Source organism: Chanodichthys erythropterus, chromosome 14, assembly GCF_024489055.1.
Source record: "Chanodichthys erythropterus isolate Z2021 chromosome 14, ASM2448905v1, whole genome shotgun sequence".
Taxonomy (NCBI): Eukaryota; Metazoa; Chordata; class Actinopteri; order Cypriniformes; family Xenocyprididae; genus Chanodichthys; species Chanodichthys erythropterus.
The window spans coordinates 35,790,952-35,807,152 of NC_090234.1; the positions used below are offsets into that span (position 1 = coordinate 35,790,952).

A 16,201-nucleotide genomic window follows, 5' to 3' on the forward strand; every position below is an offset into this window, starting at 1 on the left:
TTAATAGCGCAAATAATGTTTATGTAACCTGGGAAATGAGTCAACATGAATTTACAAATTAAATTAAAAAAACAAAAGCAGATGTGCATATGCAGAAAAACAGAAGCTGCGAAACCAGATGAGAAAGAAGACACAATAGTAATAAAGGAAGTTGAATGGCTAGAGTACATTCTGAATAGACAAAAAGACTAGTTTTTTTCTTTTGATGTGATAGTCCTCCAATTTAAGTTTGATCCATTTGTTATAGGTGTTTTATCTAGAATTCTCACAAGCACCAGCAATTTTTTCTTACGGTGACAAATGCCAGGCAGCAAGAAAAGCGCTACTGCTCGTCTGCCAAAATACATGTTAAATACATGTTATGCATCACCGTACAGTAAGACAGCTCATTTGATTTATTTCACTAATTCCATTCAAAAAGTGAAACTTGTATATTAATTCATTACACACAGACTGATATATTTCAAATGTTTATTTCTTTTAATTTTGATGATTATAACTGACAACTAAGTAAAATCCCAAATTCAGTATCTCAGAAAATTAGAATATTGTGAAAAGGTTCAATATTGAAGACACCTGGTGCCACACTCTAATCAGCTAATTAACTCAAAACACCTGCAAAGGCCTTTAAATGGTCTCTCAGTCTAGTTCTGTAAGCTACACAATCATGGGGAAGACTGCTGACTTGACAGTTGTCCAAAAGACGACCATTGACACCTTGCACAAGAGGGCAAGACACAAAAGGTCATTGCAAAAGAGGCTGTTCACAGAGCTCTGTGTCCAAGCACATTAATAGAGAGTCGAAGGGAAGGAAAAGATGTGGTAGAAAAAAAGTGTACAAGCAGTAGGGATAACCGCACCCTGGAGAGGATTGTGAAACAAAACCCATTTAAAAATGTGGGGGAGATTCACAAAGAGTGGACTGCAGCTGGAGTCAGAGCTTCAAGAACCACTACGCACAGACGTATGCAAGACATGGGTTTCAGCTGTCGCATTCCTTGTGTCAAGCCACTCTTGAACAACAGACAGCATCAGAAGCGTCTCACCTGTGCTAAAGACAAAAATTGGACTGCTGCTGAGTGGTCCAAAGTTATGTTCTCTGATGAAAGTGAATTTTGCATTTCCTTTGGAAATCAGGGTCCCAGAGTCTGGAGGAAGAGAGGAAAGGCACACAATCCACGTTGCTTGAGGTCCAGTGTAAAGTTTCCACAGTCAGTGATGGTTTGGGGTGCCATGTCATCTGCTGGTATTGGTCCACTGTGTTTTCTGAGGTCCAAGGTCAACGCAGCCGTATACCAGGAAGTTTTAAAGCACTTCATGCTTCCTGCTGCTGACCAACTTTATGGAGATGCAGATTTAATTTTCCAACAGGACTTGGTTTTAGTACCTGGTTTAAGGACCATGGTATCCCTGTTCTTAATTGGCCAGCAAACTCGCCTGACCTTAACCCAATAGAAAATCTATGGGGTATTGTGAAGAGGAAGATGCAATATGCCAGATCCAACAATGCAGAAGAGCTGAAGGCCACTATCAGAGCAACCTTGGCTCTTATAACACCTGAGCAGTGCCACAGACTGATCGACTCCATGCCACGCCACATTGCAGCAGTAATTCAGGCAAAAGGAGCCCCAACTAAGTATTGAGTGCTGTACATGCTCATACTTTTCATGTTCATACTTTTCAGTTGGCCAAGATTTCTAAAAATCCTTTCTTTGTATTGGTCTTAAGTAATATTCTAATTATCTGAGATACTGAATTTGGGATTTTCCTTAGTTGTCAGTTATAATCATTTAATTAATTAAAAGAAATAAACATTTGAAATATATCAGTCTGTGTTTAATGAATGAATATAATATACAAGTTTCACTTTTTTAATGGAATTAGTGAAATAAATCAACTTTTTGATGATATTCTAATTATATGACCAGCACCTGTAATTACTGAGACCTGCACAAAATCTGAGTTTTTAATAAAATTGTTAGATCTGTTAACAAAATATAGTGAATTTTACTTTAACCTTGTCAGTTTTATCAAGCTAAATGAGGCCTGAAAATTCCTTTTATAAAGGTTTTTATGAGGTTAAGATTTGTAGTGTCATGTTTTATGCACAGCTGTTTGCATAACAGCAAAAAGAAAGACAAGGTTCTGTTTAAAGTTCATGGCTGTGTCTTAGGGTCACCTCCACATTGGAAAACACTTTGTCTGGACCTGCAAAAATATGTGAATGAAGCCTTGTGCTTTAAGTGTTTACGCTGATATTACATGTAAGAAATCTACTGGTAAGGTGATAAACAAAACAAAGCAATTGCCAAAATGAAGCAAAACATCTGGAAAACAAATAATATGATTGATTTTACGGAGATCAAGCAATGATACATACTCACCTTAGAAACTTCTGTGCTGTTTATGTTCCATGAAAATGTGACTGACAAGTGACGTCTCCAGATTGGATTTCTCTGCAGACGTATGGACCCCACTATAATGTCCCCTTCCTCAACTGTCACTGGGGAATCCAACATGAAAAGAGTCTGTTTCCAGTGAGTGATCCTGGGGAAAAAATTTTTTACATTTAAGGATTCAGATTAATATATTACTCACAGATTATCCTGTGAACTGTATATTTAAAATTAGAATCTGCATTCATATCTAAAATTGTGAACAGAATATCAAGTACACAATCATGCATTTGTATTTAGTCCTTTTCAGTTTATGCATCATACTCTGAATATGGTCCAGTGTTCAACTCCAGTGATGGTCCATCCTCTTCTAAACTCTGGAAATATGCACTGAACCAGACAGTGAAACCATGGAACATGCCTGACTTCTCAACAGTGAAATTAAACTCTCCTTCGAGTCTCTGAACAAAGCGTGAAAAAGCAGTGTAGTTACCATGTGCTAACTTTTAAATAGTTAAGTTTCATTTATCCAAATTCTGACATTTACCTCTAAGTCTGAGACCTGTATTGTGATCATATCAAGAGTGATAACATCAGCTGGAGAGGACAAACAGTCTTCAGGTAGGAGATGATGGCTGAATTTAGGCTTGGAGAGAAGCTCTTTCTGTGCAAGTAACCTACAATACATAAATACATGTAATATAACAGTGATGTATGAATTGGTTAGTTTTGTTTCAATAGAATCACAGTACAGTTTATAATTACTCTATTTAATTATTTATTAATTAAAAAAATGTAATTCATTACATTTATTAAATATTGAATTAAATTATTAATTTAAATTGAATTTAAAAAAAAAAAAAAAAAAAAGTAAAATGTGCTGTAGTTGAACTTCTGAATCAATTTTTCAATTACTTTTAACCAAATGGTCCCAAGGTGGTTTTTAGTAGATGTGTGAAGTTCAACTTTACTGAGATGTCCTCAGTGCAACCACAAGTGTAGTTCACCACATTAAATATGATCATGTTTCACTAATGTTTGACAATCAGAAATTGTTACAATTGAGTCCAATTGAGTTATAATTGAATGCATCAGTCGGCTTCAGGAAGCAAAAGTCCAATTAATTTTCTCTATAGGGAAATTGATTTTTTAATGAAAACTTATAAGCTTTTAAAAGACAGCCCTACTGTGAGCTATGAGGCTGTTAAACAATGGTATTTGCTTCTGTTGAAGCAGTCGGCCTGCATTATTTCAACTTGTTTCTAAAATAATCATGTTTATCATTGGAATTCATAGTGAAAAAACTACACTACCCTTGATGCTGTAAAGAAAATTACACCAGAGTCTAATATTTGTATGTATATGTGCATATGATGCAGTAAACTTTTTTAATCCCTATAGGAGAATGGAAAAAATACTTTCGGAATCAACACAGCTGAAAAAGTGGGCGGCACTGTTGCACTCTATAATGTTTGCCTTCATTTTGAACAACATATTGTAAACATCATCATTCATTTTAAGCCACTTGATTTGATATTTTGTCACCTGATGCAATGGCAAGTTGCTGAAATACCTGCTACACATAGGTCAGAAAGATCAATATGAAAGGCCTCACTGTAGGTAGCTGAAGTCTAGGCCATAGGGTTTCTCCCAGAACTCCATCTTTTGCCCGTAGTCAGAGAAGGCCTGGCAAGGAACGACGGTCAGACAGGCAGAGGATGGCCACATCATTCCACCCTCCTTCAGCCAGCGATCACGTGCCAGCAACACTGACTCCAACATGTACTCAAACTGAGTGACAGTGATAAAACAGTGACAGTTATAGAAGAGTAATATTACAGTTAAAGTGAAAATAAAATGACTGTTTATCCACTCAACAGACATAACATCTGTTCTGTGATATTCAGTTTATTTTTGTCAGTGAATATTGAAGTGAATAAAGCAGTAATCAGTAGTTCAAAGCTGCTCTCATACCAGAAGGCAGTTGCCCATCCACTCTGACACTAGAACATCCACTTTCCCAGGAAGAGTGAGATTTTCGGCTCGGTCCTGAAACACTGTCACGACTTCCTCACAGCCATTCTGCCTCACCAGTTTCTCAGTGTGTTCTGCCATTGAGCTGGCCTCCACAGCATATACCTACAGGAACAAAAACTGTGAAATTAATATGAAAGAGTTTTTGATTGAAGTCAAAATTATTCAACATGGGCTTTTTTTAATCCTGTAAAGCCCGACATATGACATGTTTTGCCCCCAAAAAATCTACTTTTTTTAATGGAACAGTTTATTGAAACTTAAGGCAAAATATAAAAGAAAATCTAAAAAAAAAAGTTTGGATATGTTTTATGTTGTATTTCATACATCATGCATATAATGCAATGCAATACAATGATAATTGATGATTTATAAATAAGCATTCCTCAAAAGCATGTTGTTTTCATACTGATACATACATTAATAAAGCAAACAAAGAAAGTAGCTTCAGTCCAGTAAATGTTCATCTTGAAACATTACTAACATTAGAAAAGTAATTCTTACAGTTGGTTTAAAAAAAATATATATATTAAAACTTCCAAACTAAATAAATGTTTACCACAACATGAAAGTGGATTTTTTAGAATTATACTAAGAGGCCTTTTGCTTCATAAAAAAAGTAAGAACTTTCAATCAGAGGGCATGAAGGCATGAATAAGCTTTTCTACAACCGGTCTTTCAGCAAAGTTGTGTTGATAATTTACATGCCTAAATTCATGATACAGTAGACTTTACAGGGTCAAAGAATTTTGCTTGTAATTTTAGTCAAATAGTTAAAGATCTGGATCTTTGATTTTACATTTGGAAACTCCCTAAATGTCAATATAAAATAAATATAAATTATATAAATGGACTATTCCACTATATCCACTATCACTAATTCCATTCAAAAAGTGAAACTTGTATATTATATTCATTCATTACACACAAACTGATATATTTCAAATGTTTATTTCTTTTAATTTTGATGATTATAACTGACAACTAAGGAAAATCCCAAATTCAGTATCTCAGAAAATTAGAATATTGTGAAAAGGTTCAATATTGAAGACACCTGGTGCCACACTCTAATCAGCTAATTAACTCAAAACACCTGCAAAGGCCTTTAAATGGTCTATCAGTCTAGTTCTGTCGGCTACACAATCATGGGGAGGACTGCTGACTTGACAGTTGTCCAAAAGACGACCATTTACACCTTGCACAAGGAGGGCAAGACACAACAGGACAAAAAAAAAGAACAACAGACAGCGTCAGAAGCGTCTAAAGGAAAAAGGACTGGACTGCTGCTGAGTGGTCCAAAGTTATGTTCTCTGATGAAAGTAAATTTTGCATTTCCTTTGGAAATCAGGGTCCCAGAGTCTGGAGGAAGAGATGAGAGGCACACAGTCCACGTTGCTTGATGTCCAGTGTAAAGTTTCCACAGTCAGTGATGGTTTGGGGTGCCATGTCATCTGCTGGTGTTGGTCCACTGTGTTTTCTGAGGTCCAAGGTCAACGCAGCCGTATACCAGGAAGTTTTAGAGCACTTCATGCTTCCTGCTGCTGTCCAACTTTATGTAGATGCAGATTTCATTTTCCAACAGGACTTGGCACCTGCACACAGTGCCAAAGCTACCAGTACCTGGTTTAAGGACCATGGTATCCCTGTTCTTAATTGGCCAGCAAACTCGCCTGACCTTAACCCCATAGAAAATCTGTGGGATATTGTGAAGAGGAAGATGTGATATGCCAGATCCAACAATGCAGAAAAGCTGAAGGCCACTATCAGAGCAACCTGGGCTCTTATAACACCTGAGCAGTGCCACAGACTGATCGACTCCATACCACGCCGCATTGCTGCAGTAATTTAGGCAAAAGGAGCCCCAACTAAGTATTGAGTGCTGTACATGCTCATACTTTTCATGTTCATACTTTTCAGTTGGCCAAGATTTCTAAACATCCTTTCTTTGTATTAGTCTTAAGTAATATTCTAATTTTCTGAGATACTGAATTTGGGATTTTCCTTAGTTGTCAGCTATAATCATCAAAATTAAAAGAAATAAACATTTGAAATATATCATTCTGTGTGTAATGAATGAATATAATATACAAGTTTCACTTTTTAAATGGAATTAGTGAAATAAATCAACTTTTTGATGATATTCTAATTATATGACCAGCACCTGTGTGTGTGTGTGTGTATATAATATATATATATATATAAGTTGTGTTGTTTATATAGGCCTTATGAATTTACACCCACAATAAGGCTTAATGCCTGTAAAGCATTCTGCAAATATTTAGTTTGTCTCACCGCTGCAGGTTGTGCTAGAAGAGCACAGAAGAGGCTGATGACCCCTGTCCCACAGCCCAAGTCCATGACCACCTTCCCCTTCAGGGTGGCGCTATTACTCAGGATCACCTGCCTGTATGTTTCTGTGCGGGGTTTATCTGACAGCATCTCCAAATGAAGCCTCTGAGAGAAACATCAAGATAACACATGTTAACACAGTTTGCTTTTGTATGAGAATCCTTTGAGTTTAATCCCACCATTGTGTTGAAGTAATGATTTAACTGGATGCTTGCTAGGTTTTAGATTTATTAGCTTAACATTTTAGTACTTACTAATGTCCCATAATTGCCAAAGTATTCGTCGTCTTGCCAAGCATCTTCTACATCCTCTACTCTTTTGTGCAAATAGCTGGATGGGACATATCCAAAGTGACCGTGCAGTTCAGCCCACCACCACACGTCTGAACTCCTGTCATGGACCAGCAGTTCATCACCAACCGAGAAACTAAGCTGTCGGGTTAAAAAAAGAAAGTAAAAAAGATGAGCTGTGGCATTTGATTATCAACCCCAAAAAATGAAATATCCCCAATAAATAATGAGTACTTAATCACACTCATTAATACATGTACACTCACTGACTGTGAAATCAGTGTTTATTTTGAAAGGCGACGACCATCATGTGCGCAACAGTACCTGCTCATCTCCTTCAGCAACAAAATCCGCGAGTCCAACATACTCTTCAGCTTCATGACCCTCACTGCTTTCATTTTTCATTTTTCAGCTCAAAACTGCTAAATGCACACAAATCAAGAAAAGCAAACCTATTAAATATCTACAACAAAACGGGGAAGGAACTGCGCCTCAACCCACCACACAATTTTCAAAATAAAAGCCCTGTTGGAAGAAATTTGAGAAGAAACTATGCTGTATCTACGGTGACCGGGAGGGGACATGTTCGGCTCACTTAGGGCAAATTCCAAAAGGCATTTTTGCAACCTTGAAGGGCACTTCAAACCTTGTCTTTAAATTGCAAATCACTTGTGGTAAATCACTACCTGACAACAGGACATGTATGAACTAATGTAACTGCTGTATCACTGCGTCAGCAAATACACATTTACTGCAGTCTTTAAATAAAGCAACATGCAGAAGAACATCAGTGTTTCTGTATCATCACTGACAGAAGCACAGGCTCTGCTCTCCAGCACAATGGTAACCTCACAAAACACAGATAACAGAAACATTAAACACTAACAGATCTCTCTAGATCACTGCATCTTCACTTATTACAAACCACTCTGACTTTATTTCTTTCATACAAAACTTCTTAAGGAGGTGTTGATGTTTTATCAAAATTTATGAATTTTACCATTACTGAGGTAAGCGCTTGTTTTAGTTGGGCTCCTGACCCCTGACATTGTTATAACTGTAATTCTAAAGCACATTTGTTACAAAAAAAAAAATGTGAGAAAATAAAATCTGATCAAATGGATTTGGTTGCTCATTGTCGATGATTTCATAATCACGTAGTGGCTTTATTCACTTATCTCTGCTTGTTGTGTTTCTTTTATGTTGTTGTAGTTCTATGACAATGCTTAAAATCCTGTCCTGCTTTGATATTTTTAAAGTTTTTATCATTGCATGATCCAGTCTAAATAATTTCTGCACAAACTCACACAGACATCAAGATTCTGCGTATGAACCTCAACAATTAACTCTGAACAACACAAAACAAGCTGCTAAAGTCACAAAAAAGATTTTTGTTTATTGTCGCCATAGTTGAGGAGGTTCATTTGCTGATTCATGATGTCTTTGTGAGTCTAAAACTCAGCGAGTAGCCAACAGAATGAAAGCAATATTTCTCCTGAATTGCCCAAGCTGGTTTAATGAAAACCATAAAGTAACCGTGCACATATAGTCAATTGAGGATCATTTAAACACCACGGGCGACCTGAGTATTGTTGCTGACCATGTCCATCCCTTTATGACCACATTACCATCTTCTAATGGCTACTTTCAGCTGGATAACGCAAAGCTCAAATCATCTCAAACTGGTTTCTTGAACATGACAATGAGTTCAAATGACCTCTACAGTCACCAGATCTCAGTCCAATAGTGCCTTTGGGATGTGCAGGAGCTAGAGTTTTGTGGCATGATAGCTTTTGTACAATGTTGAAAAACATTAGCAGTTGATAAGTTTTAAATAAAAGATTGTAAAATAAAATTGTTTCATGGAAGATAAAAATATTTAAAAAAGAAATAGATGAATAATTCGTTACTGTGACCGACAAGAATGACCCTACTTTGTAGCTGTCTAAAATGTTTCTAAAATAGAGAAAAGAGAAATTTAAACATCACCAGAGTTAATTTTAAAAGCAGATGGTCTGGATGGAGTGCTAGTGTGTGAAGTAGGGATTTAAACATCAGTTATTTTTGGGAATAGAAATTATTATTATTATATAAATAACACTCATTAGCATACAGATGGACTACATAGTTGTATTAATATAAATGATGCATAAACAATCAGAATGATAAAAAGAGAAAAACATACAACCATACTGATAGAGCAAGCAATAATCTGGGACAGCTTGTCTAAGATTATTTCTATGAGCAGGCCTAAGTAACCTGTTGTAAAGCACCGCTCATTCGACTCGTATGTTTCAGCACTTCTACAGACACAATAAAGGTGCACAAGCGCCAGGCATGTTCTCTACGACAGTGTATCCCAACCCTGCTCCTGGAGGTACACCAACAGTGCACATTTTTGATGTCTCCCTTATCTGACCCATACATTTTTAGGTCTTGCAGTCTCTACAAATGAGCTAATAAGTTGAATCAGGTGTATCTGATTAGGAAGAGTTGGAAAATGTGTAGTGTTGGTGTGCCTCCAGGAACAGAGTTGGGAAACACTGCTCTGCGAGTCATCCTGACCATAAATATCTATGCTTCTAATAACATACTGGTTCTATGACTGACAGACATGCATAATCTTCAGGAACACTGACATTTCTCTGTTCTTGCTCAGCTTCATCTGCCAGTTTATGCCTCGCTCTTCATAGCTCTGCTGCCACCATGTTTACAACACCTCATTTTAGGGTAACACTTTACAATAAGGTTAGTTAATAAGCTAACATTACATTAGCTAACATGAACTAATAATGAACTGCACTTATTAATCTTTGTTCATGTTAATTTCAACATTTTCTAATACTTTATTAAAATCTTGTTAACATTAGTTAATGCACTGTGAACATAAACTATGAACTGCTGTATTTTCATTAACTAACATTAACGAAGATCAGTAAATACAGTAACAAATGTATTGCTCATGGTTAGTTCACATTAGTTCATACATTATAATGTTTATCTATGAACCTTATTTTAAATTGTTTTAGAATACAAAAACAAAAATACTCAATGTTAAAGACTATAAAACGTAGATGTGTTAGATGTTGTAATAACCCCTAGTGCACTCTAAAAAATGCTGGGTTGTTTCAACCCAAGTTTGGGTCAAAAATGGACAAACCCAACCATTGGGTTAAATTTTTAAATGCATTTTTTAACCCAACGGTTGGGTTTGTCCATATTTGACCCAAATTTGGGTTAAAACAACCCAGCATTTTTTAGAGTGTGATTTAGCTACCCTGAATGACAGTATGCAATAATATTATCCTTTTTTGAATCAGTAAAGCTTATTGCATGGATTGAGACCAAACGCAGATGGTTTGTTTCTCCTTTCAGTGACCAGTCAGTCAATGACTTAACAGACAACAATTGTATGAAGGCACCCGCTAAGCAAACTTCAGATAGACTTTCAAAGCACCATAATTTCATGCAATCTAATCTAATGATCTGTTACAGTAATGGAGCTGTAGAGATAACCAAGCAAAAATACTCATGATCAAAGATGTTTTCTCAAATAAGTACTATAGCATTTCCACAACATCTGTCCTATACCCACGAATCGTGATTTGAAATAACATTGCCAGTCCAAACTAAAACATGGGATAGTGTAGAAAAAGGTTCACATTTAGTAAGTTTTGTGAGGCTTTATTCAAGTCATGGATCCAGGTCATGGAGGTATTAAAGTTACAAAAACCCAGATTTAAGTAGTTTCTTACAATCACCCCACAAAACACAGATTAAAAAAAAAGTTTATCACGATCACCCCACAAAAAAATAACTAAAAAAAGTTGACTTCATGTATCTACTCTTTCTTCTTTTTCTGGGTTTTCTTGAAGCACTTCCTGAAACAGAACATGCAGCTTTTGACAGTCACAAAAATAACAGTCACTAGAATGAGAATGAGAAAGCCAATGACGTCAAGAGAATGATACTGAATCCAGTTCAGCTCATGGGCTGCAGTTCTGAGATGGTCTGCCCCTTTGTGTCTCATAACAAACTCAGTCCAGAACACAGCCAGGTCCAGAGGCTCAATGGGACGGTCTCTGTGAATAGCTGAGAGCTCTGTCATTTTCTCCTTGTAGCTGTTAAGAAAAAAACGGAGGAAGTACTTTTATATTTTGTTGCATACAAAAGGATTGCATAATCTACACACAGAAAACATTTTGGTGAAGGATTTACTCTGAAAATGTACTCTCAAAACAGAATGCATAAGTGCATAAACTGCATTTCATGCCCAGGCTGAACGTAATTCATATGTTCACCTTTTGTCATTGATGACCTTACTCAATGCAACCAGAAGTTTTTCTGAGGTCACATCAAAGATACTCAGGGCTTCTGCAACACCTCGAGACACTAAGCGCTGGGCGTTATCCCCTTGGTCTCCAAACAGAGGAAGCATCACCATTGGCACCCCATTACAGATTCCCTCATAGATTCCATGTGATCCGCCATGTGTAATAAAAGCCTTAATCTTAGGATGGCCTACAACATATAAGAAAACAACACATTCAGTATATTAGTGTGTTACCAAAAGATTTTGTAGTGAATTATAATATGCCATGATAATTAAAACATCATGCACCCCCCGTCTCTTGCCATCAGTTCCAAAAACAAAGCTCATTTCTTTAAATCAAATGTCTTCCAGGAGGGTTAGAGGGTCAAAGGAGAATATAAACATACCCAAGAGATCATTTTGTGGAAGCCATTTCATCAGTTTGACATTCTTTGGAGCATTTTCAGGGACTGGTCCAGTGTACCTCCATAGCACCTACAAATCAAAGAGAGCTAAAGGTTAATAATATGAAGCCATGTAATCCTAAACATACAGTATGATGACAAGCATTATTTTGCATAACATTATTTTGTTTCCCAAATTACATGGCTGGCCATCGGTCATTAGCACAGCAATGTTACAGAGGTAAGTACTGAGGTGGTGCTATTATTCAAGCCAGAGCTGCATTTCAGTCAGGCCACTTTCATCAAATGTATATTTATTCTAATGATAAATGCATACAGTTAGTGTTCGCGGTATGGTTCTGTTTTGGGCAAAATCCACACGCCCGTCCATGCAGCCATGCTTGGACAGAGCGGGGAGAGCAGCAAGTCAAACCCCCCTTGGGGTACAGAACAGATCCAGTATCATACATAATTACAGCCACAATAACATGAGTTGTTGTAAAGAGCTAAATACATGGGGAAGGATGATTAAATAAAATACTGTATGCAAAAGACAGCAGTAAACAGACAACAGATTAGATTAAAGATCCCAGCTAGGTGGAATTGGGGATGGAGGGGGGAGTTAAATGCAGCATGCAGCTAAGCAATAGAGAGAGGCAGAATGAATGGGGATTTAAATAAACCGCTGTGATAATTGTCACGACTGGGTTGGTACACGTCATAAACAGTTGATTATCAGCTGGTGCAAGCTTGACTGATGTGGCCTGCATGAACTATACGCAATGCTTGATGTTTTTAACACAGGGGTGTCCAATCCTGCTCCTGGAGGGCCACTGTCCTGCAAAGTTTAGCTCCAACCCCAATTAAACACACCAGCTAATCAAGGTCTTGGCGTACTATAAACTTCCAGGCAGGTGAATTGCTAAACTCTGCAGGACAGTGGCCCTAAAGGACCGAGTTTGGATATCCCTCTTAGTGTTACTGAATCCACATAATGACTAACATTTTTTACAATAACCATATACAGTAATTTAACGAGTTCGTTTGCCCATATAATCTTTAGGATATTAGGTTAGCTAATTTGGCTTGCGGTCCACTGAGGAGGGGCTCGATGAAGCATCTTCAACTCGAGCTCTGATACACCCCCCAGTGAATAAATATAGGATGTGATTACATAGGGCAAGGTACCTGAAATGAAGGTGGAGTTTGGGGAGGTGGAGGGATGCTGAAACAGCTGAGACTGAAGAGAGGTAAGCAGCTGCTTATATACTCTGGCTGTTGATTGGAAGATTAGATGGGCTCGCTCCTCCCTAAATTACGTTTAGGAACTTCACTTTATTCAGCATCTTTATGCCATTAGCTGCCTTTTGTGCAAGAGTAAGAAATGTATAAATAATATTTTTTTATTTTATAAATAAAATAAATAAGTATATTTGTAAATAATCTTATTTAGACAGCGAGGGAAAATAAATTGGCGGTAGTTTACATGTCTTATGAGTTTTGTGGACAATAAAATCACAGTTTTTAATTCAGTGATGCTGTGATGAGATGGTCAGTTGGTCCTTGAATAACACCCCGGGGAAGTTGGAAGACTTGGAAAGTCATAGAAACGGTTCAAGGAATGAAAGTTTGAAAAAAAAAATTTTTTATAATAATAATTATTTAATATAAAAGGGTCCTTAAACATGATCATCATAGTGTTAAATTAAAGTTTGCATTTCAATTGTAGTTATACGCATTTCAAAAAGTCTTTTTTCTCTTTAAGTTTATCCACACTTACCCTCTGAGGTATTTGCCTAAATGCTTCAAAGAACTCTCTGGCTTTGGCCTCTGGTAACTGTGACACCATGGAGCCCAGAGTGAAGACCACAAACCCATGCTCTCCAGAACCATTCACAAACTCCTCCAGCTCCTACACAGAGGACAGACATCAGCATAGATATCACATTTCAAGGACACAATGGAGGTTTCACTGTTAACCATAGGTGTGATTTGAAGGTGGGACATGTCCCCACTACTTTTTGCCAGGGTCGATATTGTCCCCAATACTTTTTGAAACATCTTGTGGCACGGATGTATCTATTCAGGGGCGGATCTACCGGTATGGCAAGGGGTGGCAACTGCCACCCTAAGAAAAAGCTTTGCCACCCCATCTGCCTCCCCAAAATTATCACAGAATAAAATATAAATGTAAGCAGTGTTTCAAATACTGCTTTTCAGCGTAACATAAAATAATATCAAGAAACACTTCTTTCAATAAACTGTGCAAGATGGTTGCACGCACACGGAGCGCTCCCAATGTAGTCAGCTTTATTAACAAATGACTCTTATGAACCGGTTCTTTGGGAGTCAAAAACACACAGCGCAGCCAAGTTCACTTACAAATTGTTTTTCCATTTGTTTGTGAATCGGAAAATTACTGCTTCTCGGCTAAATCAGAAGTCCTGTGAGAAATATAATCCCATCCGAATATGTCTGAGATTCATTTTCATAATTGTTTGGTGAGCTGAATCTCTAACTGCCCACTCCACTTTCATCATGGATAAAGGTCTTTTTAAGGTTTTTTTTCGAAACAATAACATGAAATCAATAAGAAGATCCCGATCACAGAAAATAATAGTTCGGTAAGAATCTAAACGTATTTTAGCTTTTGTGATTCAGTTGCCCCAGTTTTCCAACCCATTCGTTCAGTTCTCAAAACAAAGACACATTTCTCAAAACTTTTAACAATGACAACATTAGGTAGCAAAACTGATGACACACCAGTCAAAATCTGAGAGAGAGCTGAATGAATAATTATTTACAGGGGTTTTAAACTTACACAGTACCAGTGCTTTAGTTGAGGGAAATTTCACTATTCTATGTACAGTAAACTGGAGCACATTGTACACCCTCAAACTTGTGATTGTCAACTTTCTTTGTAGCCATTTGTTATGTGTACTGTATTTTTGCACAACTGAGAAATAGTCTTGTCTCAGAAGACCAATACACTGCTATAGTACTGTATATACTGTAATGAAATTTGGCCAAATGTGCAGAGGATGCTGAATTTACTTTTACTGTAATTGACAGTATACTGTATTGTGGTGCATACCTAGTTCATACATATTTTTCTCATGCTTTACATCTACTGCAAGATCAATTTATAATAATAAAATGAAGGGGAAAAAAATCACTCCAAAAGTTCAATGCTGTATTTTACTGTATCTGCATCTGTAAATTTGTATTGTATAGTGTAATAGACATTGAGCTGCAAAATAATTCCTAAATCCCAATAAGAGGTTACAGTGTTATATGAAATGATCTCACTAATGTTCACTGGGCAGTGCAGTAGTCTGTATATTTTTTTATGTTTTGTGTGTTATCTGATGCTAAATTTTGATTTTGTCAGAAGAGAATAGGTTTTTGACACATTTTTGAACATTTTATTTTGACCTGAAATTTGACCAAATTGGTATATAGTTTTGAGATTTTGTTTATCGTTGTGAGAAAATGTTGAATTGTTTCATGAATTGTGCATTAGCAATCAAGAAAAACAAAAACTAGACTGAAAAGTTTGAAAGACAAATTTATGCTGGCTTGTCATAAAGCCAACTTAAAGTATTCTTTAAAAAACATAAATAGTTTGGTCAGTTAGGCCAGAATATAGATGTTCTGGGTGATTACTAAAGTGTTGCTAGGTGGTTGCTAGGAGATTCTGGGTGGTTCCTATGCAGTTGCTGGGGTTTTGCTAGAGTATGTAGTTGATAGGGTGTTCTGGGTGAACACAAACAGACATTCCCACCTCTGTTAATAACAGAAACTCAAAAAATGTTTGCAAAAAAACAAGTTTTTGTTGCTCTTTAACTAGCACTAAAACATGTGATTTATACCATCGAAGTAGCCTGTCTAATATTTATAAAACTGCCCATTTCCTTTAGTAATACAAGCTCAGACTCATTTAGAATCTGTTGATGTTTTTCATATAGCCTAGTGTCTTTACTTGATGCCTTGATGGATATTGAAATCTTGTTTTTTTTTTTATTATTATTATCATTTTAAACAGTATATAGATGACTACTTTGTGGTAATGCAATGGTTGTGAACACAACTGTGTATGTCAGGCCATAAATCTCCAAAAACAATGCATGGGCGCTTGCTTTGGTGTTGCCACCCCTCATAGACCTCATGCCACCCTATAAATAATTTTGTAGATCCGCCCCATCTAATACAAAAGAAACATTTCAGCAGTTCGTTAGTTTTTGTTAAATAATAGGTGATCTGGCGCTGGGATGTGTTGTTTCGAATGACGAGTGCTCGTTCCCGCTGTTAACAGTGGTGTAACAGTGTTCTCTTGGCGCTCGTGCTGCGCAGTCTGCACACGGACGACGCACCAACTTTTTAATACAAAGTTACGCCACTGCTGTTAACACAATC

The 16,201-nt window shown here is 36.9% G+C and overlaps 2 protein-coding genes across 6 annotated transcripts in view; both read right to left on the bottom strand.

The window, feature by feature from the left end:
• Nucleotides 1-45: 45 nt before the first annotated feature.
• prmt2 (protein arginine methyltransferase 2) lies at nucleotides 46-7,533 on the bottom strand. Of its 2 annotated transcripts, XM_067409926.1 has the most exons (8): nucleotides 7,394-7,533; nucleotides 7,034-7,210; nucleotides 6,723-6,884; nucleotides 4,371-4,535; nucleotides 4,012-4,187; nucleotides 2,944-3,073; nucleotides 2,721-2,857; nucleotides 46-2,547 (listed from the first exon to the last, which is right to left on the bottom strand). In XM_067409926.1, the coding sequence occupies exons 1-8, from the start codon at nucleotides 7,472-7,474 to the stop codon at nucleotides 2,274-2,276; spliced, it is 1,302 nt and encodes a 433-aa protein (XP_067266027.1). In that variant the 5' UTR covers nucleotides 7,475-7,533; the 3' UTR covers nucleotides 46-2,273. The 2 variants fall into 2 exon arrangements, with proteins under 2 accessions (XP_067266027.1, XP_067266028.1); XM_067409927.1 differs by lacking the exon at nucleotides 2,721-2,857 and having other exon boundaries at nucleotides 2,409-2,547.
• A 2,887-nt stretch (nucleotides 7,534-10,420) lies between these two features.
• Nucleotides 10,421-16,201, bottom strand: part of LOC137035575 (UDP-glucuronosyltransferase-like) — a 42,170-nt gene continuing 36,389 nt past the window's right edge. For all 4 annotated transcript variants that reach the window (XM_067409001.1, XM_067409002.1, XM_067409000.1 and 1 more), the window contains exons 2-5: nucleotides 13,566-13,697; nucleotides 11,789-11,876; nucleotides 11,371-11,590; nucleotides 10,421-11,190 (exon numbers count right to left, since the gene is read on the bottom strand). In XM_067409001.1, the coding sequence (XP_067265102.1) occupies nucleotides 10,911-11,190; nucleotides 11,371-11,590; nucleotides 11,789-11,876; nucleotides 13,566-13,697 (720 nt within the window). In that variant the 3' untranslated portion in view covers nucleotides 10,421-10,910. The remainder of the gene's footprint in view (nucleotides 11,191-11,370; nucleotides 11,591-11,788; nucleotides 11,877-13,565; nucleotides 13,698-16,201) is intronic.